Source organism: Bubalus bubalis, chromosome 7 (genome assembly GCF_019923935.1).
Source record: "Bubalus bubalis isolate 160015118507 breed Murrah chromosome 7, NDDB_SH_1, whole genome shotgun sequence".
Classification (NCBI taxonomy): Eukaryota; Metazoa; Chordata; class Mammalia; order Artiodactyla; family Bovidae; genus Bubalus; species Bubalus bubalis.
This window is the reverse complement of record NC_059163.1, coordinates 28,328,281-28,355,598: the sequence shown is the minus strand read 5'-3', so window position 1 is coordinate 28,355,598 and position 27,318 is coordinate 28,328,281. Positions and strand designations below refer to the sequence as shown.

Here is a 27,318-nt window from a genome sequence, read left to right as displayed (position 1 = left end):
CTCCAGGCAAGAATACTGGAGTGAGTAGCTGTTCCCCTCTCCAGGGGATCTTCCCAACCCAGGGATCAAACCCAGATCTCCCACATTGCAGGCTGATTCTTTACCAGCTGAGCCACAAGGCAAGCCCAGGAAACCATAACACAATGCAATTACCTTAAACAATGTGTTATAAAGTATTTAAATTAATTCATCAATCTTTTGATGTAGGTTTTCAAGGAAGATGACATTTTCCCTTCTTGTTTCTTCTGTCTGGTCTAGGAATTAATTTGACCTGAGATAGATTAACAAGAGAAAAACAAAGAGAAGTTTAGTAACTTGTGTACTTGGGAGAGACTCAGGAAAACTGAGTGACTCTCCAAAATGGTTTTAGCTCTCACCTTAAATACTGTTGGACATGGAGAAAGGAAGGGAGTTCCAGACAAACATCTACTTCTACTTCATTGACTATGCTAAAGCCCTTGATTATGTGGATCACAACAAACTGGAAACTTCTTAGAGATGGGACTACCAGACCAACTTGTCTCCTGAGAAACCTGTGTGTGGGTCAAGAAGCAGCAGTCAGAACCAGACATGGAACAACTGATTGGTTCAAAATTGGGAAAGGAGTATGACAAGGCCATATATTTTCACTCTAGTTATTTAATTTATATGCGGAGTACATCATGCAAACTGCTTGGCTGAATGAATCACAAGCTGGAATCAAGATTTCCAGGAGATATATCAACAACCTCAGATAAGCAAATAATACCACCTAATGGAAGAAAGTGAAGAGAAACTAAAGAACCTCTTGATTAGGGTGGAAGAGGAGAGTGAAAAAGCTGGCTTAAAATTCAACATTCAAAAAACTAAGATCATGGCATCTAGTCCCATTGCTTTATGGCAAACAGAAGGGGAAAAGGTGGGAACAGTGACAGACTTTATTTTCTTGTGCTCCAAAATCACTGCGGATGGTGACTGCAGTCATGAAATAAAAGATGCTTGCTCCTGGGAAGAAAAGCTGTGACAAACCTAGACAATGTGTTAAAAAGCAGGGATATCACTTTGCCGACAAAAGTCTGTATAGTCAAAGCTTTTTCCAGTGGTCATGTAGGGATGTGAGAGTTGGCCATAAAGAAGGTTGAGTGCCGAAGAATTGATGCTTTCAAACTGTGGTGCTGGAAAAGACTCTTGAGTGTCTCTTGGACAGCAAGGAGATAAAACCAGTGAATCCTCAAGGAAATCAACCTTGAGTATTCATTGGAAGGACTGAAGCTCCAATACTTTGGCCGGCTGATGCAAAGAGCTGACTCATTGGAAAAGACCCTGATGCTGGGAAAGATTGAAGGCATAAGAAGGAGGTGACAGAGGATGAGACAGTTGAATGGCATCACTGACTCAATGTACATGAATTTGAGCAAACTTCGAGAGATAGTAAAGGACAAGAAAGCCTGGCATGCTGCAGTGTGTGGGGTCGCAAAGAGTCAAACCCAACTGAGTAACTGAACAACAGCAATTCAGATATAAGTTTAGAAAACAGTGGGTGTATGTCCTGTGTCAGTTGTGCCTGACTCTTTGTGGCCCAATGGACTATAGCCTGCCAGGCTCCTCTGCCCATGGAATTTTCCAGGTGAGCATACTGGAGTTGGTTGCCATTTCCTACTCCAGGAGATCTTCCTGACCCAGGGATCAAATCTGCATCTTTTGCATATCCTGCATTGGCAGGCAGATTCTTTACCACTGAGCCACCTGGGAAGCCCAGGAAACAGCAATCACTCAATTAAATTTTAATGTGTTATTTTACAACTATTGTTCCATGACAACTATTACTAGTATTAGTAATGGCAAATTTTTTCCATTTAATATTGCCAGGCATTGTTGTTAAGTGCTTTATATATGTAAATCATTTAACACTCACAAGGACCTTTACCGGTAAGTACATTTTTTTGATCCATGGTTTATAGTTAAGGAAACGAAACTTGTTAAGGTTTCATATGCTACATAGATTTCACTCATATGCTACAGCATATGAGTAGCAGAGAAGTACTAGATATCCAGTTATAGCATTCTTTCAGTCATAATCACAGTCTTACAACTGAGTTAAGTCAAGCACCAAGGGAGATGCTTACTCACCTTTTTGTATTTTCTTGCTTTCTAGGAAATCTACTTCTCATCTATTTCTGGTTAGAAAATTATAAGTAGAGTGGGAAAATTTTTGTATCTTATCTATCTTTTTCTAAAGTAGTTCTTCAAATATTTCCCTTCAGTTATCTAGTTTGATGCCTTTGAGGATCAACATCTTCCAATTTATGTAAAAGGATTGAATAGAGAAATTAGAATGAAATACAGGATTAAAGGATTGAAAATGGAAAGGGTGAGTAAGAAGAGTTAGCATTCACAGTGTAGATTTAACAAAGATAAATTTCTGTAGTAATTAGTAGGCATATAAATGTGGATGTTGACCTAATTAGTGAATGTAGATATATGTATTTGTCTAAACCTTGATTCTTCATTTGGAGGGGGAAAAAAAAGAGAAATGGTCTTACTATAGTTGTTTTTCTTGAGAGATTATGGAATTTATGTATGCAGAATACTTACTGCTCTATTTTTAATGTTCTTGACCAGAGTGAGAAATTTTTATCACTCTGGACTTCTCCATTTTTGTAGAGCTTTTTCCTGCTTATTTCTAAATAGTTTCTAAATTAGAAATCACCTTTGTTGTAGCTTTCTCTCCTTTTCTTTGTGGGGAAAAACAATTCCACATAGAATATTTCATTGCTTTTTAGTAATATGTTTCTTCTACTAGATTATTAGTTATCAGTTCCACCAAAGTAGGGGAAATTGCAGTCAACAATATTATTCCACCTTGCCTCATGGTGGACTCTTAGTGACTGTTATTGCTGAAATAAATTAACCCTGTAGCTTCATAGCTACTGTTTTTAGTGTATGTATGTCATTGAAGTTTCATCCTTCTGCATATTCTTCTATATCTGAGTAGTGTATTTATTAATTTCTGTTACCGATCAGTATTTGGTGAGCCTCTTATGCCGCAAATCCTTGAAAGCTTCCTATAGCGATAGTATTTCTTATACGAAGGACATGCTAGGATAATGTACATTTTATTTCTTGAATAGGGCTTTAGCCTTGGACTTCTTTACTACATTGGTTATCTTTCAAACATACCGGGGCTGACTTCTTTCTGACTTTCAAGTCTTAGCTTAAATTCTACTGGTTCAGAGAGCCTTTCTCAGCCTACACCTTCTGAAATTACTTTAGTTCTATCAATTCCTGTGTTAGATCTGCTTTTGAAGTGTGCCAAACAGCCACACATTTCCTTACATTTCCCAGCTTCTCCTAGCAATTAGATTGGGGCTATGTGAGTTTCGGTTACTGGACTGTGAGGATAAGTGACTTTTTTGAGTCACTTCTGGACTGAGATATTTAGAAGCTATGTGGCCTCCCACAGCCACAGCCATTTTTGTTGCAGTGATCATGAAATCTAGGTGTTAAAGATGATTGCCAATTATGAGAATAAAGGAAGTGGGATTCTTTTTTTTTTTTTAATGTGGGCCATTTTTTAAAAGTCTGTATTGAATTTGTTACAATGTTGCTTCTGTTTTATGTTTTGTTTTTTTTGGTCACAATACAAGTGGGATCTTAGCTCCCCAAACAGGGATTGAACTTGCACCCCCTGCATTGGAAGTCTTAACCACTGAACCACCAGGGAAGTCTCAGAAGGTGGGACTCTTGGCAGAGGCTTACATGAATAAGAAATAAGTATTCTTTCATAATGGATTGGAGTTTCAGATTAAAGCACACACACACACAGAAACACAAATATGATAAAAAAAAAAAAACTATATAAACACAGATCTAAGAAGCTCAACAAACTCTCAGCCCATGTAATAGGAAGACAACTATACCAAAAACACCAAAATGAAATTCTTCAAATCCAGTGTGATTAAAAATAATGTTGAAAGTGTCAAGGGGATGGGGAGTCACATTACATACAGAGGAACAAAAAGAAGGAAATAGCAGACTTCTCAGAAATAATGTAAGCAAGAAGACAATGGAACATCTTAATCTTTAAAGTACTGAAAGAAAGAAATAACTATCAATCATGAGATCTATAGTGAAAACATCTTTAAAAACTAAAGGCAAAAAAAGCATTTTTAGAAATGTAGAGACAGTAGAGTCCAGATAGAGGTGAAAACAATCACGTGCATACCCACAATGTAAAACTTGTTAAAGGAAGTCCTTCAGGCAGAAAGAAATGATACAATATGTATATTATCAATGGAATGAAGAACACTGGAATTGGTAGCCACATGAGTAAGTATTTATGATATTTTTCTTAAATTGTTTTTCAAATCATTTTAGAATATAATTGGCATTTATCCCAAAATAAAAACAATGTAATGTGTGGTTTGTAACACACATAACAGCAATAGTACAAAAGTCAGAAAGGAAGAAATGATAAAACTTTATTGTTAGATTCTTACGCTATATGTAAAGTGATAAATGTCACTCGAAAGTAGACTGAAATAAGTTATAGTTATATACTATAAGGCCATAAGCAACTGCTGAAACAAAACAAAACAAAGAGTTAGAGCTAATAAAGCTAGTCAAAGAGATACTATCCAATCATTAAAATGTTCAAGTTATTCTAAAGGAAGAAAGAAAATGGGGGAACAATGAAAACACATAGCTAGATGATAGATTTAATCACATAAATGTAATGTAAATAATCCAGTTAGATGTCAGAGGCTGTCAAATTGAATAAAAAACAAGATCCAACTATATGGTACCTACAAGGAATATAGTTTACATATAAAAGCCTAGCGAGGTTAAAAGAAAAAAAGATGGAAAAGATACGCTATACTAAGGTAGATCAAAAGAAAGCTGGAGTGGTTATGTTAATATCTGCCTGCCAATGCAGAAACCACAAGAAACAGATTTGAGCCCTGGGTCAGGAAGATCAGATTCAGATCCCTGGGGATTCCCAGTCCCTTTGTTGGATCCCCAGCTGGGAAGCCTGATGTGGGATTCATAACCTTCACAACAGTGGGAGGACTTCTTTGGTATTATTGTTCTTCAGTTTGTGGGTCATCCCCCCGCCAGCGGATGTGGGAATATTTTTTATCGTGAGTGTGCCCCTCCTACCGTCTTACTGTGGCTTCTTTGTCATTGGATGCGGGACATCTTTTTTTGGTGGGTTCCAGTGTGCTCCTGTTGATGGTTGTTCAACAGCTAGTTAGGATTTTGGTGCTCTTGCAGGAGGAGACGAGCACACGTCCTTCAACTCTACCATCTTGAACCAGAAACTGACGTCTCTTCCTGTAAGGGCATTAATCCCATCATGAGGGCCCCACTCTGATGACTTCATATAAACCTAATTACATATCATTTACATTAAGGGTCAGGGATTCAACACACGAATTTTGAGGGGACACAATTCAGCCCATAGCAAGTGTTTACAAAGTAGTTGGGGGTTAGGGGGTGGGAAGGGGAGAGAGAACGAGATGAGGAAAGGGGGCCTGTAGAAACTTTCCAGAGTGGTATATATATATGTTCATCATCTTGATTGTGGTAATGGTTTTACAAATATATACATATGTGAAAGCCTATCAAATTATGTACTTTAAATATATGCAGTCTACTATATTCAAATATTTTTAAATAAAATTATTTTAAAAAACAAATCTATTAGGAATACAAATGGATACAATAGAACTCTTATGGAAAGGAAGTCAAGGGAATGATAAGATCAGGATGTGGGATGAAGTTTACCTAAGATTGGAGCAGGAAATGGGGTGGTTAATGGATGAAATATATGATTAAATATAGATTTTGTCAAGTCCATAACTTTTGTTTGGGGTGGCAAATTTGCATATGCCTAGCTTACTATGAAAATAACTAGTTAATTATTTAAAACTGGATTATGCTTGGACCAATATTGATATTGTGTCACAAGTTATTCAAAAATTTATGCATTTAAGGTTTATGCAAAGAAAAAGGGCCAGATTTTAAACAATAGTTTGTTCAAATCCTTTCTGACATGATTTAGTGTTAACATAGAAACAAGTGAAAATCATTCGTTCATGTCCGACTCTTTGCGACCCCATGGACTATCCAGTCTATGGAATCCTCTAGGCTAGAATACCAGAGTGGGTAACCTTTCCCTTCACCAGGGGATCTTCCCAATCCAGGGATCAAACCCAGGTCTCCTGAATTGCAGATGGATTCTTTACCAGCTGAGTCACAAGGGAAGCCCAAGAAACAAAGTCATCACTGCAAATCACTCATCTACTTAAAAATTTTTTCTTATAGGTAAGACTTTTTTCAGAGAATTTGTATGAGGGGCAGTTAGGGGAACAAAGGGCTTCCCTGGTAGCTCAGCTGGTAAAGAATCTGCCTGCAATGAGGGAGACCTGGGTTTGATCCCTGGCTTGGAAAGATTCCCCAGAGGAAGGCATGGCAACCCACTTCAGTATTCTTGCCTGGAGAATCCCCACGGACAGAGGAGCCTAATGGACTGCAGTCCATGGGGTTGCAGAGTCAAATACAACTCAACAACTAAGCACAGCACAGCACAGCACAGCACAGGGGAACAAAATGGAAAATTCTCCTGCTCTGGCTCATGATAACCACATGATGGCAGCGTTAAGCAAACTGTGTGTGTGTGTGTGTGTGTGTGTGTGTGTTTTGTTTAATGGTTTATAGAGAAAGCTGAGTAAATCACTTTGATGTGCTTTATATATCAGTGGGATTGGTTGGTCCCTGTAGCCATATGTGTTTCTTCCTATTTATTTCCAAAGGGAAACCATCCCAAGAGTTATTTTAGTCCCTCAGGTCTATATAATTATGTCTTTTTGAGCAGTTGCTATCATAAACAGACTATATCATGTAACTTGAGATTATTTACTTCTCAAAGTATCTTCACAGTCTGGAATTTCTTAGAACAACAATCATTGCTTCTTTTTTCATATTTTTCTCTTTCCTCCGTCATAATGTCCTTAACTATTTTTGAGTGCTTTCAGCTTTGATAAGGAATTCACCAAAATCAAAAGACCCTTTGAAATGTCTGGATATTTCTTTGTAGAATTCTTTAAAGAGAAGTGTTTAAATGATTTCTCTCAGACCCTCTTTGTTCTTTTTCCAGTTCAAAAAAATATTTACCTAGAATCCAACCTATATATGATTCTGTGATAGTCACTAGGGAAAAGGGGTGGTTAGAAAACAATTTGAGACACACTGTCCTTAAAAACTTTGCAAGGAAGTCCCTGAAACACAGTATCTCTTCTTTTCCCTTTTGTGTTAAAGGAGTTCATTAGAATAGATATGCTCTGTTATCAGACTGTTTCCTCTGTGGAAAAGACATAGCTTCAAGTTCAGTACAATGTATTTGACAGAAGTATATAGTGTCTAGAAATCCAAGGGTTTAGAAAACCAGGGTGTCTTCAACACCACTTCTGAAGAATAATGCAATCTTTGGATCTCCATCTACTCTTCACATCACTCAAGAAACTTATAAAGGTCAAACCTTTGCGTGATGTGTAGGTTCCCACTTCATTAACTTTTTAAAGAGCCTGTGAAATCAGCCTGCCTAGGAATGTCTGCCTAGTTTCTGTGGCTATAGGAGAAAGAGGCTAAGAAAGGGTGGAGAGCCAGATCCACCCCTTTCTGGGCATCCACTCCGCCTCCAAGTTCTGCTGTCTTCTCAGATTTAGGGGTGGAGTAATACAGTGAGACTCGAGTCACTTCCCATTGCCTTTTTGTCTTGTCACTGCTTGATGATCCAACAATTCTTAAATGATATTGGGCAAGAGGTAAGCACCTGATACGTATTTTGTGTCTTGAAACATTGACGTAGAACCCAGAGGGTGTAACTTAAATAATATTATGTATTGGTTTGAGAACCATGAACACAGCTTCCAAAACTGTATTTACTCCGGGAAAATAATTAACTCATCAAGAGTGTGAAAGTGTGTTAGTCACTCTGTCATGTCGGATCCTTTGTGATCCCATGGACTGTAACCCCACCGGGCTTCTCTGTCCATGGAATCTCCAGGCCAGGATACTGGAGTGGGTTGCCATTTCCTTCTCCAGGGGATCTTCCTGACCCAGGGATCAAAACCAGATTTCCTGCATTGCAGGCAGATTATTTACCATCTGAGCCACCACTAGGGAAGCCCAGCTCATTAAGAGGCTACAGCTAAATCATTGACTAAAATGTGAGCTCCAGAGGATAAGAGTTTTGTTTGTTTGATTCACTTATATATTCTAAACCCTTAGAACAGTGCTGAGCTTCCCTGGTGGCTCAGTTGGTAAGGAATCTGCCAACAATGCAGGAGACCCAGTTTGATCCCTGGGCTAGAAAGATCCCCTGGAGAAGGACATGGCAACCCACTCCAGTATTCTTGCCTGGAGAATTCCATGGACAGAGGAGTCTGCCAGGCTACAGTCCATGGGGTTGCAAGAGTAGGACATGACTAAAAGACTAACACTTTCACTTTTCACTTTAGAACAATGGTAGGCACATGTTAGACACTCAATAATCATTTCAATATTGTAAATCTATAAATATTTGTTGAGTGAATAAATGAGTGAATTTCCAGGGGTCTTGTCCACACTTGTTCAGAGTGTGGACTTTAACATATCTGCAGAAAGCTTTACCTGAGATTTCTTATTTTTCAAGTCCTGAAAGGAAGAAATAAATGAAAAACAAAGAAATATGATTCTTTTACACATTAAATTTATATTGGAGAGTGTAAAAATGCCAAATATCTAATAATGTAGATGCAGCTATTGATAAATCAAGATTTTAGTGAAAGCTACTTTTGATTTTTTTTTCATTGTATTTGTAAAAGATGGATATCAGAGATTGCAGGAGAATCAGGCACCTTTTCCTTGTGGTAGTCTATTCTAATTGTTTCCAGTTTACCACTCATTTGTCTCAATATCTTCATTTATAAATCAAAGGTAGTTGTAGTTATTTATTTAACAAATTTTCAGGTACTGTTATTTGTGCTAGGAATACATCAGTGAAAAAAAAAGACAGAAATTTCTACCTTTGTGGAGTAGTAGGGCAGATAGACAATAAAAAAATAAACATAATAAGTAATTACTGTATATTTTTTAGAAGTTTATATGCTATGGGAAAAAAGAAAAGGTAGAGCATAGTAAAGAGGATCAGGATGTTCAGGGGGTACTTGGGATGTTATATTTTTATTTTGAAGTATTTATTGTACAGAGGACATGTTAGGATAATGCACATTTTATTATTTGAATTGGACTTCATTGAGCCTCTGATCTCTTTACTACATTGGTTATCAAATGTACCAGGGCTGAATTCTTTTCCAGCTTTCAGGTCTTAGCTTAAATACCACTGCCTCAGAGAGCCTTTCCCAGCCCATGTCTTCTGACATTATTTTAAATCTGTCAACCCCTAGTTTAGATCTGTGTTTTTTTTTTTTTTTTTTTTTTTGCGCAGACAAATAAAATACTCCAAACATGCACGTTTCCTTACATTCCCCAGTTTCTCTTGGCCGTTAGGTTTGGGACTTCAGAGGAGAGGAAAGCGATTCACCTGAAGACAGAAAAGCAAATGTTTAGTAAGCAAATGTTTGCTGGGCTACGCAGAGACAATGGGACACATGGTGGACTCTGATTTCTAGGCCCTGCCTAGAGTTCCCCCAGAACTCCTAGCCCATATTCTTTGCAGATATTTCTAGTAATACCTCTGTACCTCTGTTCTGGGAACAACTCCTTTATCTAAATTCTTTAGGCAGCCAAAGAATTTAAAGGGGGAGATAAAATGTAATCCTCATGTCAAAGAGACACATTTTGATGTGGCAAATTTTCTCCTTCACAGAATGAAGTAAAGATTGTATCTCTTTGTTGTTGTTGTTCCCTATATGATTGTCAAATTATTCAAGTGTTATTTGTTGAAAATTCTTTCCTTCTCTCATTAAATTGCTTTTGGCAACTTTGTAAATAGTCAAATGACTGTGTAAATGTCCATCTAAAGTTGGGCTCTCTATTCTGTTTCATTGATCTATTTGTCTATCCCTATACCAGCTACCCACTCAGGCATTCTTGCCTGGAAAATCCCATGGACAGAGGAGCCTGGTGGGCTACAGTTCATGGGGTCAAAGAGAGTTGGACACAACTGAGCGACTAACACTTTCACTTTCATACCAGCCCCACTCTGTGCTGATTATTGTGTAGCTTTGTAGCAAGTCTTAAAGTCAGGTATCCTAAGTCCTTTTTGTTCATTTTTAAGATTTCTTTGGATGTCCTAAGTCCTTTGCATAGCCCTATATATTTTAGAATCAGTTTGTCAACTTCTACAAAAAAACCTCACCGGGTTGTGTTTGCAATTACGTTGAATCAATAGATCAAATTGAAGAACTGACATCTTAATATTATTGAGTCTTCCAACATATAAGTGGGTAACCGTTCCCTTCTCCAGGGGATCTTCCCAGGAATGGAACCTGAGTCTCCTGCATTGCAGGCAGATTCTTTACCATATGAGCCATCAGGACTCCTGAATACAGTACATCTTCCACTTATTTAGGTCATCCGTCAGCAACATTGTATAGTTTTCATTATAAAAATCATGCCCTAAATTTTAAAATTTATTCCTAAGTATTTTCTGATCTGAGTTATTGTAAACAGAAGTTTTAAAATTTCTTATTTTAGTTGTTTCTTGTATACAGAAATGCAATTTATTTTTCTGGATATTGACTTTATATTCTGTGATCTTGCTAAATTTATTTGTTCTTTTGTTGTCATGCATATTCTTTACAATATTTTATATAAACAACCATCTGTGGTGAGAGAGTTTTACATCATCCTTTCTGATCTTTAAACTTCTTTTTTAAATTTTGCTTCTCTTATTATACCAGCTAGGATCTCCAATAAAATATTGAATTAGAAATGGTGGGTGTGGACACTTTTGCCACCTTCTGATCTTGGGGAAAGAGTCTATATTTCATTATTAAGTATAATGTTTGCTGTAAAAGTGTGTGTGTGTGTGTGTGTGTGTGTGTGTGTGTGTGTGTGAATGCCTGTCACATTGAAGACTTAAGGCTTTGCTTTGCCCTTGTTGAGCCGCAGATGCATTCTGTTTAGTTCTCTTAGCATTAGATGGGCTTCTTGGGGTTTGCCTCTTATGTGTATTGTCCAGGGGTCAGTCAGAGTTTTGGGAAGAAATTATAGACACAATTTGACTCTCCCCTCTGTGGTTTTCTCTTTTCCTGGATAGATATGTCCCTTCAATTTCCAACTTCTGTAGTAGCCCCAAATTTTGTCCTTTGATTCCTTAAGCAAGAAATACCACAGATTTTTATCCAAATTTTTCCTAGAAAAAACTCTTAAATGGGAAACTCTTCCAGTGACATTTCCTTCAGATGTCCATTCTCTTCCAAATCTGTTTCAAGTAACTCTCCAGTGCTTTCAGAGAGTTGTGTTTTTTGAAAATGTTTAAAAATTTTATGCTTCATTTACAGTTATTACAAAATATTGGCTTTATTTTCTGTACTGTACAGTACATCTTTGATAGTTCTTTTTTAATGTATTTTCCCAATGTTTATAGTTGTTTTCCTTGAGAAATTTGGTCCAATGTAAACAACTTCAACATTATTAGACATGGAACCTAATGTTGAAATAACGTGGTCAGAATACTATTACTGAGAATGTGGAATTTAAACAAAGACTTGAAAAAAGAGAAGGATTTAGCCAAATTGACAGTTTTTTTTGGTAAAGCCTCCAGGCAGACAGAGGAGCAATAACCAAGCTAGGAGATGCCTGATATGTTAGAGGAATAGCAAGAACAACAGGGTTTTGAGGAGAAGAGTGGTGTGATCAAACATGCATTTCAAAAATAAAACCTCTGCTATTTTGAGAACAGATTATATGGATGCAAATATAGAAACAATTAGCTAGAGAATTGGCTGTTACAAGAATTCACAGGAGAAATAATGGCTTTTTGAACTAGAGTAGAAACAGTGTCAGACATTATTTTTTGGGGCTCCTAAATCACTGCAGATGGTGATTGCAGCCATGAAATTAAAACATGCTTACTCCTTGGAAAGAAACCTAGATAACCTAGATGACCAACCTAGATAGCATATTGAAAAGCAGAGATACTACTTTGCTAACAAAGGTCCGGTGGTCATGTATGGTGTGAGAGTTGTACTGTGAAGAAAGCTGAGTGCGGAAGAATTGATGCTTTTGAACTGTGGTGTTGGAGAAGACTCTTGAGAGTCCCTTGGACTGCAAGGATCTCCAACCAGTCCATCCTAAAGGAGATCAGTCCTGGGTGTTCATTGGAAGGACTGATGCTGAAGCTGAAACTCCAATACTTTGGCCAACTCATGCGAAGAGTTGACTCATTTGAAAAGACCCTGATGCTGGGAGGGATTGGGGGCAGGAGGAGAAGGGGGCGACAGAGGATTAGAAGGCTGGATGGCATCACTGACTCGATGGACATGAGTTTGAGTGAACTCCGGGAGTTGGTGATGGACAGGGAGGCCTGGCGTGCTGCAGTTCTTGGGGTTGCAAAGAGTCAGACATGACTGAGTGACTGAACTGAACTGAACTGAACCAGAGTAGACATGGTGAGACCAGTGAAATGCTATATGTGATGTGAAGGAAGAACCAATAAAGTTTTTGTTGATTAGATATTCCGTGTGAAAGAAATTGTTCAGAATGACTTCAGATTTTTCTAGCAAGTAAGCATGATATCTGGATGGAATTGCCATCACCTGAGAAAGCTATGAGTAAATCAGTTTAATACTATTCAGGTATGACCCTAAATCAAATCCCTTATGATTACACAGTGGAAGTGAGAAATAAATTCAAGGGATCAGATCCGATAGACAGAGTGCCTGAAGAACTATGGATGGATTCGAGACATTGTACAAGAGACAGGGATCAAGACCATCCCCAAGAAAAAGAAATGCAAAAAGGCAAAATGGCTGTCTGAGGAGGCCTTCCAAAGGCTGTGAAAAGAAGAGAAGCAAAGGGCAAAGGAGAAAAGGAAACATATACCCGTTTGAATGCAGAGTTCTAAAGAACAGCAAGGAGAGATAAAGCCTTTCTCAGTGATCAGTGCAAAGAAAAAGAGGAAAACAACAGAATGGGAAAGACTAGAGATCTCTTCAAGAAAATTAGAGATACCAAGGGAATATTTCATGCAAAGATGGGCACGATAAAGGACAGAAACGGTATGGACCTAACAGAAGCAGAAGATATTAAGAAGAGGTGGCAAGAATACACAGAAAAACTATACAAAAGAGATCTTAATTACCCAGATAATCACATGGTGTGATCACTCACCTAGAGCCAGACATCCTGGAATGTGAACTCAAGTGAGCCTTAGAAAGCATCACTATGAACAAAGCTAGTGGAGATGATGGAATTTCAGTTGAGCTATTTCAAGTCCTAAAAGATGATGCTGTGAAAGTGCTGCACTCAGTATGCCAGCAAATTTGGAAAACTCAGCAGTGGCCACAGGACTGGAAAAGGTCAGTTTTCATTCCAATCCCAAAGATAGGCAATGCCAAAGAATGTTCAAACTACTGCACAATTGCACTCACCTCACAAGCTAGCAAAGTAATACTCAAAATTCTCCAAGCCAGGCTTCAACAGTACCTGAACCTTGAATGTCCAGATGTTCAAGCTGGATTTAGAAAAGGCAGTGGAACCAGAGATCAAATGGCCAACATCTGTTGGATCATCGAAAAAGCAAGAGAATTCCAGAAAAACATACTTCGGCTTTATTAACTATGCCAAAGCCTTTGACTGTGTGTATCACAATAAACTGTGGAAAATTCTGAAAGAGATGGGAATACCAGACCACCTGACCTGCCTCTTGAGAAATTTGTATGCAGGTCAAGAAGCAACAGTTAGAACTGGACATGGAACAACAGACTGGTTCCAAATCGGGAAAGGAGTACATCAAGGCTGTATTTTGTCACCCTGCTTATTTAATTTATATACAGTGTACATCATGAGAAATGCTGGGCTGGAGGAAGTGCAAGCTGGAATCAAGATTGGCAGGAGAAATATCAATAACCTCAGATATGCAGATGACACCACCCTTATGGCAGAAAGTGAAGAGGAACTAAAAAAGCCTCTTGATGAAAGTGAAAGTGGAGAGTGAAAAAGTTGGCTTAAAACGCAACATTCAGAAAACAAATATCATGGCATCTGGTCCCATCACTTCATGGGAAATAGATGGGGAAACAGTGGAAACAGTGTCAGACTTTATTTTTTGGGGGCTCCAAAATCACTGCAGATGGTGACTGCAGCCATGAAATTAAAAGATGCTTACTCCTTGGAAGAAAACTTATGACCAACCTAGATAGCATATTGAAAAGCAGAGACATTACTTTGCCAACAAAGGTTCATCTAGTCAAGGCTATGGTTTTTCCAGCAGTCATGTATGGATGTGAGAGTTGGACTGTGAAGAAAGCTGAGCACCGAAGAATTGATGCTTTTGAACTATGGTGTTGGAGAAGACTCTTGAGAGTCCCTTGGACTGCAAGGAGATCCAACCAGTCCATTCTGAAGGAGATCAGTCCTGGAATTTCTTTGGGAGGAATGATGCTGAAGCTGAAACTCCAGTACTTTGACCACCTCATGCGAAGAGTTGACTCACTGGAAAAGACTCTGATGCTGGGAGGGATTGGGGGCAGGAGAAGAAGGGGATGACAGAGGATGAGATGGCTGGATGGCATCACTGACTCGATGGACATGAGTTTGAGTGAACTCCGGGGGTTGATGATGGACAGGGAGGCCTGGCGTGCTGCGTTTCATGGGGTCGCAAAGAGTCGGACACAACTGAGTGACTGAACTGAACTGAACTGAACTGTGCCTTTTACATATATAAAGGACTTTGGCAGTCTAATAATGGCAAATTGGAGCTATTTGAAGTAGCTCCAATCTAAAGTAGCTCCATTGAAAGTAAGATGGCAATAGTGTCCCTTTAGGATACAAAAGATAAAAGACAGAAAGCATGGCTCTCTGAAAACAATTAGAACTTAGGCATTGATAATGTTTAAAAAATTATGTATAAGTGGCATTCATTGGATAATGCATAAATAAACTTTTATATAGAATATACACCTTTATTTTAGTATTTTAAGCATGTGGGTTAATTGTTGGGTTTAGGGTAACCTAAGCTACGCTGTATAGAATAGTATTAAGAGCCTACTTTTCAAAATGAGATGATTGGCATCTCATATCCCATTTGGTTAATTCATTACTCAAGTTGTATTCTTTTCCCTTCTTAAAGAAAACCATAATAATATTTTGTATTTCAGTGTAATGCTTCAGGGTAATGATGTGTGTGTGTGTGTGTGTTTTATTTGCTTTTCTTTTATGTCATTTAGGAGGAAGCTAGGCATTAATGATGTTTGGCTATTTTTAACACTAATAGCCCTTTTAACCTATAATGCTAGCGATATTCAATAGAAGCTTATTCATGGAAATATTTTGTATAGGAAAAACATAGATTTAAATATGCAAACTTATGCAGCAAAGCTTTATCATCTGACCATTCCCATGTCTCATTGGTATTGTTTTATTTTACAGATTTTTCCTTTTTACCAGGGTAGTCACTTCTGGTTCTGTACCTGCATATACTCTTACAGAAGTTAATTACAGCTATTGGTCAAGAGCACTTTGACTTAATATTTTCATGGCAAGAAAAGGAATAGAGTAATCATTGTATATCTTAACTGAAGCTGAACCACAAGTGATCTGGCTGAAGGCCCTTGTATATAATTTTTCAGGCTTCCGAATAAATAACAATTGCAAAATTAAATCAATTTTATTTACTTCCAGATCATATGGATGAGCGGACAGTATGCAATGGAATAGCCCCTGAAAAAGATGTAGATGGATTTCATATTATTAACATTGGAAGACTGTGTCTTGATCAGCATTCCCTCATACCTGCCACTGCTAGTGCTGTTTGGGAAATTATCAGAAGAACAGGTTGGTCTATGGGACATAGGTGCTAAGTGCCACATGAGCATTTGTGCATTGCCTTGATGGAAAGGATGAAAGAAAATAAGCCATTAAACTTCAGTCTACAGGAATGGATAAAGTTATAGAAATTGAAGAATAATCTGAAATAAGATAAAAGAAGAACTGGTATCAGGTTACAAGTAACTCTGTTTCAGCTTTCAGGGAGTGCGTTTTCCAAATAATAGATTTATCTCCCTACTTTAAAACTATAAACTTAAGGTATTTTGATATGCATTTTTCAAAATGTGTTATATTTTTCCTTACCTTTAAAAACAAAATGTGCTGAACATTTGGAGCCGTCTCTGATGACCTAGGTTTTCATCGTAGACACTTGCCCTTGAACTGTGCTCTAAATAAAATAATGCTCTCAAAGACCCTCAAGCAGGCAGGTGATGGCTCCCCTGCCTCTATCACTGTCACTTACATTTCTGGCAGCATCTCCTCATCCCAATCTGTTCTTTTCTACTGAGAAAGAGAACTTTCAAGGGAAAGCAGATCCTAGAATTATATTCATAGAATCTTAATAGTTATAAAACTTTAATTCTAATTTTTTCATTTTACTTATGAAAAAACTATGCCCCAAAGAGGTTAAGTGTATGAAATCTGTAAGCTTTACCTTTCATATCTTTCTAAATCTGTACATTTAGTGCTTCTCTCCTATGAAGTAAACCGCATAAATCTTATGAAAAATACTTTTCCCAACTTCATTATGTCCTAGATTTGGTCAAAGTTTGGTTGCCAGTTAACCTTGACATTGTTGTACCTTGCCTGTTTTATGATTAATAGTTAATATATTTTAAGTCTTCACACTTCTACCTCTTCATGTGAATTTTAATGTTTAAAATAATTTAATGACAACTTGAAAATGTTTGTGAGTTTTTTTTAATGAGGATATAATGAGAGGGAAAGTGAAAAAACCACAAAGTATAAAAAGAAATATTTTTAAATAATGAATTTTGGAACATTATAGACAATTCACAAAATAATTCAAATTTAATTAGAGGTTTTTAAAGGATATTTCAGTTGGCTGTTCAGATGATTACTTCTTGTTGTTTATTCTTCATTTAAATCAAACTCTGTGTTTTAAGGAATTGAAACATTTGGAAAAAATGTTGTTGTGGCTGGACGATCCAAGAATGTAGGGATGCCCATTGCCATGCTGTTACACACAGATGGAGAACACGAACGGCCAGGAGGTAGGTGCCACTTGGAGATTCTATGCACTCTTATTAATACAATCTTCTCACTTCCTAAGCTCTTCAAATAAAAATGTGTTTGGAAATGTGATTTAGCATATTTGTGGGTTTAGCTGGGAGGGATTGAGGGCAGGAGGAGAAGGGGACTACAGAGGATGAGATGGCTGGATGGCATCACTGACTCGATGGACGTGAGTTTGAGTGAACTCCGGGCATTGGTGATGGACAGGGAGGCCTGGCGTGCTGCAATTCATGGGGTCGCAAAGAGTCGGACATGACTGAGCAAATGAACTGAACTGAACTGAACTGAATGCAATAAAGGTTTCCCTTATTCTTCATCTAATGACGTGTGCACACGTGCTCAGTTGATCAGTCATACCTGATTCTTTGCGACCCCATGGACTGTAGCCTGCTGGGCTCCTCTGTCCATGGAATTTTCCAGGCAAGAATACTAGAGTGGGTTGCCACTTCCTACTCCATCTAATGACATGAGTGCCTTGATAATGTATAAAAGAATTGCTAGAAGTATGTGGTCCCTTTGTTCCTATTTTTTTCTTTTGGCTATATGTACTTCTTTCATATCCTTAAACATATAGAGATTATGGAGAATCATATGGAGATTCCATAAAAAATGAGGAATAAAACTACCATGTGACCCAGCAATCCTACTCCTGAGCATTTAGCCTGAGAAAACCACAATTAAAAAAGACACATGTACCTCAATGTTCATTGTAACACTATTTACAATAGGTAGGACATGGAAGCAACCTAGATATCTATCCACAGATAAATGTATAAAGAAGTTGTGGTACATATATACTATGGAATATTACTAGTCATAAAAAAGAATGCGTTTAGTCAATTCTAGTGAGGTGGATAAACCTAGGGCCGTTATGCAGAGTGAAGTCAGAAAGAGAAAAAACATATCATACATTAACACATATATATGGATTCTAGAAAAATAGTTCTAATGAACCTATTGACAGGGCAGAAATATAGATGCAGATGTAGAGGATACTTGTGGGCATAGCAGGGGAAGGAAAGAGTAGGACAAATTGAGAGAGCAGCATTGCAATATATACACTACATGTGTAAAATAGATAATCAGTGGGCAGTTGCTGTGTAGCACAGGGAGCTCACCTTGTGCTCTGTGACGACCTAGAGGGGTGAGATGGGGAAGGGTGCTAGAGAGGCTCAAGAAGGAGGAAATATATGTATATTTATGACTGGTTCACATTATTGTACAGTAGCAACCAACACAACATTGTAAAGCAAGTATCCTCCAATTAAAAAATTAAAATATTAAAAAAAGAAAGGTGGAAAGACTAGATACATACTAGATGCATAAATATCACATGTTGATAGATATCTGTATACCCATGTACACCATCTCACTAAAACACACCACCAATGCATGGATATAAGATTTTTTTTTTTTACCATTATTACCTTGATGAATTCTAGTTTCCTGTTCTAACATTTTCAAATACAGTTGACTCTTGAACAACACAGGTTTGAACTACACAAGTCCGTTTATATTTTTTCCACTAAACATTTACATACTACAGTACTATACAATCTGTGGTTAGTTGAATCAGTGAATATGGAACCGTGAATACAATGGCTGACTATAAAGTTATAGGTGGATTCTCAACTGCACAGAGGGTGGGTGTTCTAAACCTCCGCATTGTTCAAGGGTCAACTATACTAATTTTATGACCTTGGTTGACATAATGCATGTGAAATATTTTTTAAACCATGAAGCCCAATGGAAAAACAAGCCCAGTGATAACATATCACTTATGCAAAGTGATGAATTATGAGAATTAAATATTGTTTTTCCTTCCTGGAATTAAGGACTTAAATATTACCAGATCAAAATGTGTATGAGGATCAAAGTTATCTTGGGCCTGATAGTGACTCAAAGTAACTAAAAAGCCTTAGTTTTGGACTCCCCCAGTGGTCTAGTGGTTAAGAATTTCCCTGTCAATGCAGGGGACCTGGGTTCAATCCCTGGTCTAGGAAGATTCCACGTACCCCAGAGCAGCTAAACCTGTGCCCCACAATTACTGCACCTGCGTGCCTAGACCCTGTGCTGTGCAAAAAGAAAAACCACTGCAATGAGAAGCCTGTGCACCACAACAAAGAGTAGCCCCTGCTTACCACAACTAGAGAAAGCCTATGCAGCAAGGAAGATCCAGCACAGCCAAAAGTTAATTAATTAATTATTTTAAAAGTCTGAGTTTTGAAGAGCTGTTCACAAGACCAAATGGTAGTATGGTAGTAATGGTAGTATGAACTTTGAGATGGTAGCCTACAAAGAGATGTAGTGTAGATGTATCTCTAGCTTAATTATTCACTTCTAACATAGTCTGTTAGTGCTCATCTGTGTATCTCTTAGGATGTAATAATGATATTGATTCATATTTGCCTTTATTTAATAGTTTCTGTAAAGCAAGGTAAAATAACCAGGAAGATTTACCTAAGTATACCATTTTTGTTGGAAGATTTTGACCAAGAGTCACTTGGCAGGTTTTTCTTCATTTTCAACACATTGTTATCTTATTTCATCAGTAACATATCAAGCAACATTATGCAACTTCATTATTTGCACAGCACTTTCTCATGAACTATCTTATTTTGTTCTCAGTAATTCTGGAATATATTCATATTCACATTTTGTAGCTAAAGGACATGAGCTTTAGAAACTTCAGTAACTTACCCAAGGCCATTCAAGGAAACAGTGTACAGAGCTGGGGGCTGGGTGCTGACTCTCTGGTTAGGAGGATAGTTTTGAAGTCAGGCCCCTCTCCCACCACGTCCTGTATCCTTGGACAAGTTATTTAATCTGTGTAAGCCTCCACTCTCCTCATTTGTATCTTTTTTGCTGGGTTATCGTAAAAACTGAATTAGATTTGAATGTGAAGCACTACTCTCAGTGCCTGAGACAGTAAGTTAAGTAAGCCCTTGGTACATGTGAACCATGGCTATTACTATTATTTCTACTATTATGCTTAAGGCAGTAATCTATGGCCATACAGATGAAAAAGCTTAGAGTAACATAATCCAAAGTTAATGATGAATTTTTAACCTTCATTTGAAATTTTATTTTCTTTTTGTGGTGGGTTTTCTGTTTGCTTTTATTTGGATGAAATCTAATCTTTGTTGTAATAATTTGCATAAATGTAGAATTTATAAAGTTTATAAACTTTTAGAAATATGATTTATAATATTCCAAATTATACTTTATATTATTAACATATTGTGTGCTAATTTCTTGATAAATTTCAATTTTGAATTATTTGTCTATAAAATACCTAAGTCTAAGAAAGTCAATTTCCTTCCTCTTTATGAAATTTAAAAGTACATTTTCCTATGTCGTAAAACACATTGACTTTATAAATATTCTGTACTTTGTTTTGCAAGATATGTTCACTTGAACGCATGTTAAAAATTGAATAAAAGCAGAATTAGATATAGTACTGGTTACTTACATGCCAGGTGGTTAAATTTGCATTTATTATAGTGGCACCTAGGTGTGTTTATAATTATAGTATCTAAAAGGTAATATATTGTAACTGATACTGGTAAATTCACAACATGGGTGGTGTTTAATCTCATGCACATTTAATAGGAATATGGTGACATATATGATTAGTATAATGAATTGTTGAGAGCTGCTCACTGAAAACCTGGAATCTGTGGGAAAGATAATATTTCAAATGTCCATGTCTGTTAGAGCAGTGATTATGTGGAGTGACTGCATGTGCATTGTTAGCTGGTGGAGATAATAAAGGAGGATTAACTGGGCAAATTCTTAGAGATAGACCTTGTTCTGATGACACTCACAATGCTGAGCATCAGCTCACACTGTATTTCTTTGCCAGAAAAGATTCAAAGCCCTAATGATTCATTTGTGTTTTAAAGCCAAAGATAATCACACTGGAAGACATATGGTGAGGTTGTGGTACTATTGCAGTGGCATTAGTGCTGGGATTTTTTAAAAGAGCATTATGGAAGATTTTGCTTAGAGTCCTATGGACCCAGGGATATTCTTGATTTCATTTGTGCAATATGCATTCAGTACATATTCTCACTGAAACACTAGGGTGGGGAGTGGTAAAGTATTGAAAAAGACTTGGGTAGCACTAGTAGTAAAGAACCTGCGCCAGTGCAGGAGACGTAAGAACCCTGGGTTCGATCCCTGGATTGGGAAGATCCCCTGGAGAAGAGAATGGCTACCACTCTAGTATTCTTGCCTGGAGAATCCCATGGACAGAGGAGCCTGGAGGGCTACAGTCCATGGGCTGGCAAAGAGTCCGACACTACTAAAGCAACTGAGCACACACACACCCATCTCCAGAAGATGAGAGATTGCATCTTCAGGACACCGTGTTTTCTTAAAGCTCAGGTTCCTTGTTGATATTCAGCTTTTGCACTCAAGCTGCCCATCTGCTGAAAATTCTATAAATCAGGTACATTTTTTTTTTTTAATTCAAGGAACATCCTATCTAAATGGAAAAACCTCAAGGTATTTTGTCAGTGGAATGCCTTGCCTTTGTGAAAATTGGCTCCAGTTGTGAAAAATGAACATTTTTGCCACCTTGGAAGCATTATCTCTCACGTACAGGAGGGGCCTTCAGGTGGTAATACAGGAGTGGATGTTCCAGGCAGTGCATTGTGATATGAGTGCTATGTGTGATTAAGCTCAGCCCAGTGCTAGGTTGGGTCAGGTGCCCTCCAGTTTCAGAGAGGAGCCAAAAAAGAATGCCTGGGGGAGGAGTCACGCAAAGCAATCACAAAGTCTCAGTCATGAGACTGAGATTCTTGGTCTTGTTGCCAGGGGAGTGAGGTGGACTTTTGCTGCCTCTGTGGAATGAACCATTGCCAAACTGGGGCAGGCAGACACCAGGCATATAGTCTTTTTTTTTTTTTTAATTTTATTTTATTTTTAAACTTTACATAATTGTATTAGTTTTGCCAAATATCAAAATGAATCCGCCACAGGTATACATGTGTTCCCCATCCTAAACCCTCCTCCCTCCTCCCTCCCCATACCATCCCTCTGGGTCGTCCCAGTGCACCAGCCCCAAGCATCCAGTATCGTGCGTCGAACCTGGACTGGCAACTCGTTTCATACATGATATTTTACATGTTTCAATGCCATTCTCCCAAATCTTCCCACCCTCTCCCTCTCCCACAGAGTCCATAAGACTGTTCTATACATCAGTGTCTCTTTTGCTGTCTCGTACACAGGGTTATTGTTACCATCTTTCTAAATTCCATATATATGCGTTAGTATACTGTATTGGTGTTTTTCTTTCTGGCTTACTTCACTCTGTATAATAGGCTCCAGTTTCCTCCCATCCCACTGTTCCTAAGGTAGAAGTACTCACGGTAAGATATTGGGGATATTATGTCTTGTGATGCCTCCATGTTGAGTTGGCTTCACTGAATTATAGCTTTGAGTTTGTTTAGTGGAAAGCAATAGCAAAGAACAAATGCTTTTTGCAGTCTCATTTTCTGTGTTGAATAGTAGGAGTACTGTTTCATTTTCAGAGTATCTGAAATTCAGCCAGCTAGTATCTGGAAAGCACTGTACTTGGAAAAATACCACATATCCTCACATTGGGCAGCTGGAACTGTTAGTTACACTGTTGAAACTAACATTCAGTTCAGTTCAGTTCAGTCACTCAGTTGTGTCCGACTCTTTGCGACCCCATGAATTGTAGCACCCCAGGCCTCCCTGTCCATCACCAACTCCCGGAGTTCACTCAAACTCACGTCCATTGAGTTTTGATGCCAATCCACTGATTGGCATCAGTGATGCCATCCAGCCATCTCATCCTTTGTCGTCCCCTTTTCCTCCTGCCCCCAATCCCTCCCAGCATCAGGGTCTTTTCCAATGAGTCAACTCTTCACATGAGGTGGCCAAAGTACTGGAGCTTCAGCTTTAGCATCATTCTTTCCAAAGAACACCCAGGGCTGATCTCCTTCAGAATGGACTGGTTGGATCTCCTTGCAGTCCAAGGGACTCTCAAGAGTCTTCTCCAACACCACAGTTCAAAAGCATCAATTCTTCGGTGCTCAGCTTTCTTCATAGTCCAACTCTCACATCCATACATGACTACTAACACTAAACACTGTATAAAAAAATGAAATGAAGTTCAAATCCTTTTCTTTCCCTTTCATTTTCTCTCTTTCATCCTGACCTCAGAGCACCAGGCATTTGTTTAATTAGCAGCACAAAACATCCCTTTTCTAATGTCTATAAGCCCAATAGTTCAAAGCATGACTTGTAAGGATGTTGTGTTCTGCTCCACCAGCATTTTCAGCCATTTCTCCCATCAAGTCCCCTTTGGTACCTTCTGCTGAAGCTTCATAGAACTATATATTATTCCCCAAACACACCACCTCTTCCAAACCGCCTTTCCATTACATACACTGTTCCCTAGGCAGGGAATGCTTCTTCTCATCCCTCACCTGCTTTCCTCTCACCTTCCACCCATCTTTCATGATGTGCACCAAATCTAACTCTTAAATGTTATCTATGCTGCCATCACAATACTAATTCTGTTACGTCTTGATTGTCTACCTACTCCCCTTTTCTACACATGCATAGTAAACATGAGCTGCTTAATGACAAATATTTCTTCTTGGGCTGTTTCTATCTCTGAAATTTAGCCCTGAGATTGGCATGTAATAATGCAACTAGTCAATGAATCAATAACAGTTTATTAATGTCTCCTATTTTGGCACCAAAGAATTGATGCTTTTGAATTGTGATGCTGGAGAAGATTCTCTAGAGTCCCTTGGACTGCAAGGAGATCAAACCAGTCAATCCTAAAGGAAATCAACCCTGAATACTCATTGGAAGGACTGATGCTGAATCCAAAGCTCCAATACTTTGGCCACCTGATGCCTTCACATCATTGGAAAAGATGCAGTTCTTTGGAAAGGACCCTAATGCTAGGAAAGGTTGAAGGCAAAAGAAGAAGGCAGCAGAGGATGAAGTGGTTAGATAGCATCACTGACTCAATGGACATGAGCTTGAGCAAACTCTGTGAGATAGTGAAGGACAGGGGAGTATGGCATGCTGGAGTCTGCAAGATCCCAAACAGTCAAACACAGTTAGTGACTGAACAACAACATGAGCCTGTATTATAGAAAATAAGACTGCAGGCTAGGGATTTAAAATAAAATATTGCTATTTATTGAGGGTGAAAAAATTCCCTGTATAGTGAGGAGGGAGAGAAGTAGCTAGGTGCTTACTACACACTAACTCCTTCATATTTTAACATTATAGACATTTATATATAAGCATAACTTATGACACCCCTTCCCCCAAGAATCAGATCACAGGAGAGGAGAATGCCTCATGACCATCAGGAGGAGATCTTAGTGTACTGGGAAGAGAAGGGAGTTGTTAACGACAACATTAATTGAAAGAGGTCACAGCATTTTTCCAGTAAAACATTTAAAATTTATCATTTTGTTTAGACTTTTTTTTTCCTCATGCTGCTGACATGTAATACTGCCTTCTTACAGAAGGGCTGATTTCTTTCTCACTAGGTATGCACAATATGACGGTGAATAAATCATATTCTTGAGCTCACAGTTCAGTAGGAAAGACAATCACTAAACAATCAGGTAATGATGATTAATCATAATTGTGCAAAATGCTCCAAAAGAGAAGAGCTTTCTATAATAAAAGCTTAAGGAATGGATTATTTCTAACTATAGTTCTGCATGAAGGTTATACCTATTTATGTCTATCTTCTGTTACTGTTGCAATGGAATATTTTTAATAGTCTACTTTCTGTCACTATGCTTCATTTCAGACTAAAAAAATCCCACCTCAGGGACAAAAACAAAAATATATACTACTTAAAGTTATTTAAAATTTCTAAAATATCTAGAGGAAAAGTTTCATTCTATAGAAAATAAATAATTCATACCATAATGGTAAATTATGATTTGATGATTTTTTAAAAAATCAAGTCAATGCCATGCAATTATTATATGTATAAAATAAGAACATCAGATAGAACTTCCTCAAACAGGCCTCTCTGAAAATCTCTCCTACTCCCTCACACACAGCTCTATAGAGACACTAAAGAACTTTTCCTTCATAACATTTATCAGTTTGTAATTATAATTTATTTGTATCATTATTGATTAATGTTCACCATACTTACTGGACTGTTAACTCCACAAGAGCAAAAACCAGATTTCTTTATCTTCCCATTTTATTTCCAGAATCTACTAATAGCACAATATTTCTCCAAAAATTCTTTGTTCAATAAATGAATGAAAAGATCAGTTTATTTGTAGACCATGAGTATCACAAAGGTTTTAATACAGCTGTTCATAAACTGTAGTCTTAGGAGGCCTAAAGTACCACAAGATTTTAAATGGTTCTGAGGCTAACCATGAAAGGCCAAAAAGTGGGCAATGGCCCAATTCCTGGAAGTCCCTGCCCCTTCCCCCAAAATAATCAAGGGATAACTGAAATAATTGGGGAATAATTAGAATAATAGTTGGAATAATAATGAGTTGGAATAATCTTCCCACTCATTTGCCTAAGATATTACTCAGCCCATAAAAACTTGCCACCCCATATTTTGGGGGCTCTTACCTTCTGAGATGGCCCACACTCTGTCTATGGAGTGTGTTTCTTTCTAAATAAATTCATTTCTTACCTAAAGAAAAAAAAAAAAAAGTATTTTAAATGGGTTTGCAGGAGATCTGGTTTCGATCCCTGGGTTGGGAAGATCCCCTGGCAACCCACTCCAGTGTTCTTGCCTGGAAAATTCCTTGAACTGAGGAGCCTGGCAGGCTACAGTCCATGGGGTCACAAAGAGTCAGACACAACTGAGCGACTGACACTGGGTGCTGGCTAATTTTTTTTTGAAGGGACAAAAATTAGTCAAATAAGTCTGGGAAATCTGGGTTAAACAAAATCAAACATATATCTTGACTGTGAATATAGTCCTATAATATAGCCTTTAATATAGTGACCATTGTGAAACTCTGAGAGAGTAAAAGTCTTTGGTATTTGACCCTGGAGGTTGGGCAATAAGCAGGATGTTGTTCTTCAAGATGTCTGCATTTTTCACTATCAATTTCAGGACCTTAAGAAAACTTATTTAGCATCAGTCTATGGTCTTTTAAGGCTTTCCTGGTAGCTCAGATGGTAAAGAACCTGCTTACAAGGCAGGAGACCCAGGTTCAATCCCTAGGTTGTGGTGATCCCCTGGAGAAGTATATGGCAATTCACTCCAGTATTCTTGCTTAGAGCATTCCATGGACAGAGGGGCCTGGCAGGCTACAGTCTTTGGGTCACAAAGAGTTGGACATGGCTGAGTGACTAACACTATGCCCTTATAAGCAGGTTTGCAAAAGCAGACATCGTAGTAAGATTCCTCAGTTTATTTTCATCTGTTAATCTTGGAAGAAAGAAAATAAATGCAAAAATTATATAAAGCTTTAACAAATAGACCTCATACACACATCTCCCAGCCAAAACAACTAGAAAGCAAAGGGTAACACTTTACTTAGCCTTTGTCCCATGACTGAGTTGGCTACTTCATTTTGGCTAGGGTTTAGGAGGGTCTGATTGCCTTGTTTTTTTTGTTCTTTTTTTTTTTTTTTTTTTTTTTTTTGTATATATAGCTTAAAATCTGTTTCACAATCATGAATACTACCATCAATCCTGACCCGGCAGCTTGGTAGCATGAGGAATTTGGTCACCTGGGGAATTGATTCATGTGGATGATTTAACAAATTTTATCCCTACTAATAGGAAAATAAACCCAAAAATATGACTCCAAAGCCAACATTTTCATTTGTAATCAGCAACTTGTTCTCTCCATAGTTGCAATCTTGACAGGTAAAGTTGGACTCCTGGAGCAGGAGAGCCTCGTGTTAATGAGACTCGGTGCTCTGACCATATTGCCTGAGTGCACCCTGTGTTCCTGTATTTCCCTGAAACTCAGTGTTCAGTTCATATTAGCTATTATAGTGTGCTTGCTCTAAAAAGTATTTAAAGTGGTCCACAACAATATGCAAATCACAATGCAAATGAGAAATAGTTAAGAAAAAG

General features: G+C 38.0%; 1 protein-coding gene across 5 annotated transcripts in view; it reads left to right on the top strand.

The window, feature by feature from the left end:
- MTHFD2L (methylenetetrahydrofolate dehydrogenase (NADP+ dependent) 2 like) overlaps window positions 1-27,318 on the top strand; it is a 146,725-nt gene that overhangs the window by 24,494 nt on the left and 94,913 nt on the right. For all 5 annotated transcript variants that reach the window (XM_044945784.1, XM_044945786.1, XM_006059643.4 and 2 more), the window contains 2 exons: window positions 15,832-15,984; window positions 17,106-17,213. In XM_044945784.1, coding sequence (XP_044801719.1) covers window positions 15,832-15,984; window positions 17,106-17,213 — 261 coding nt within the window. The remainder of the gene's footprint in view (window positions 1-15,831; window positions 15,985-17,105; window positions 17,214-27,318) is intronic.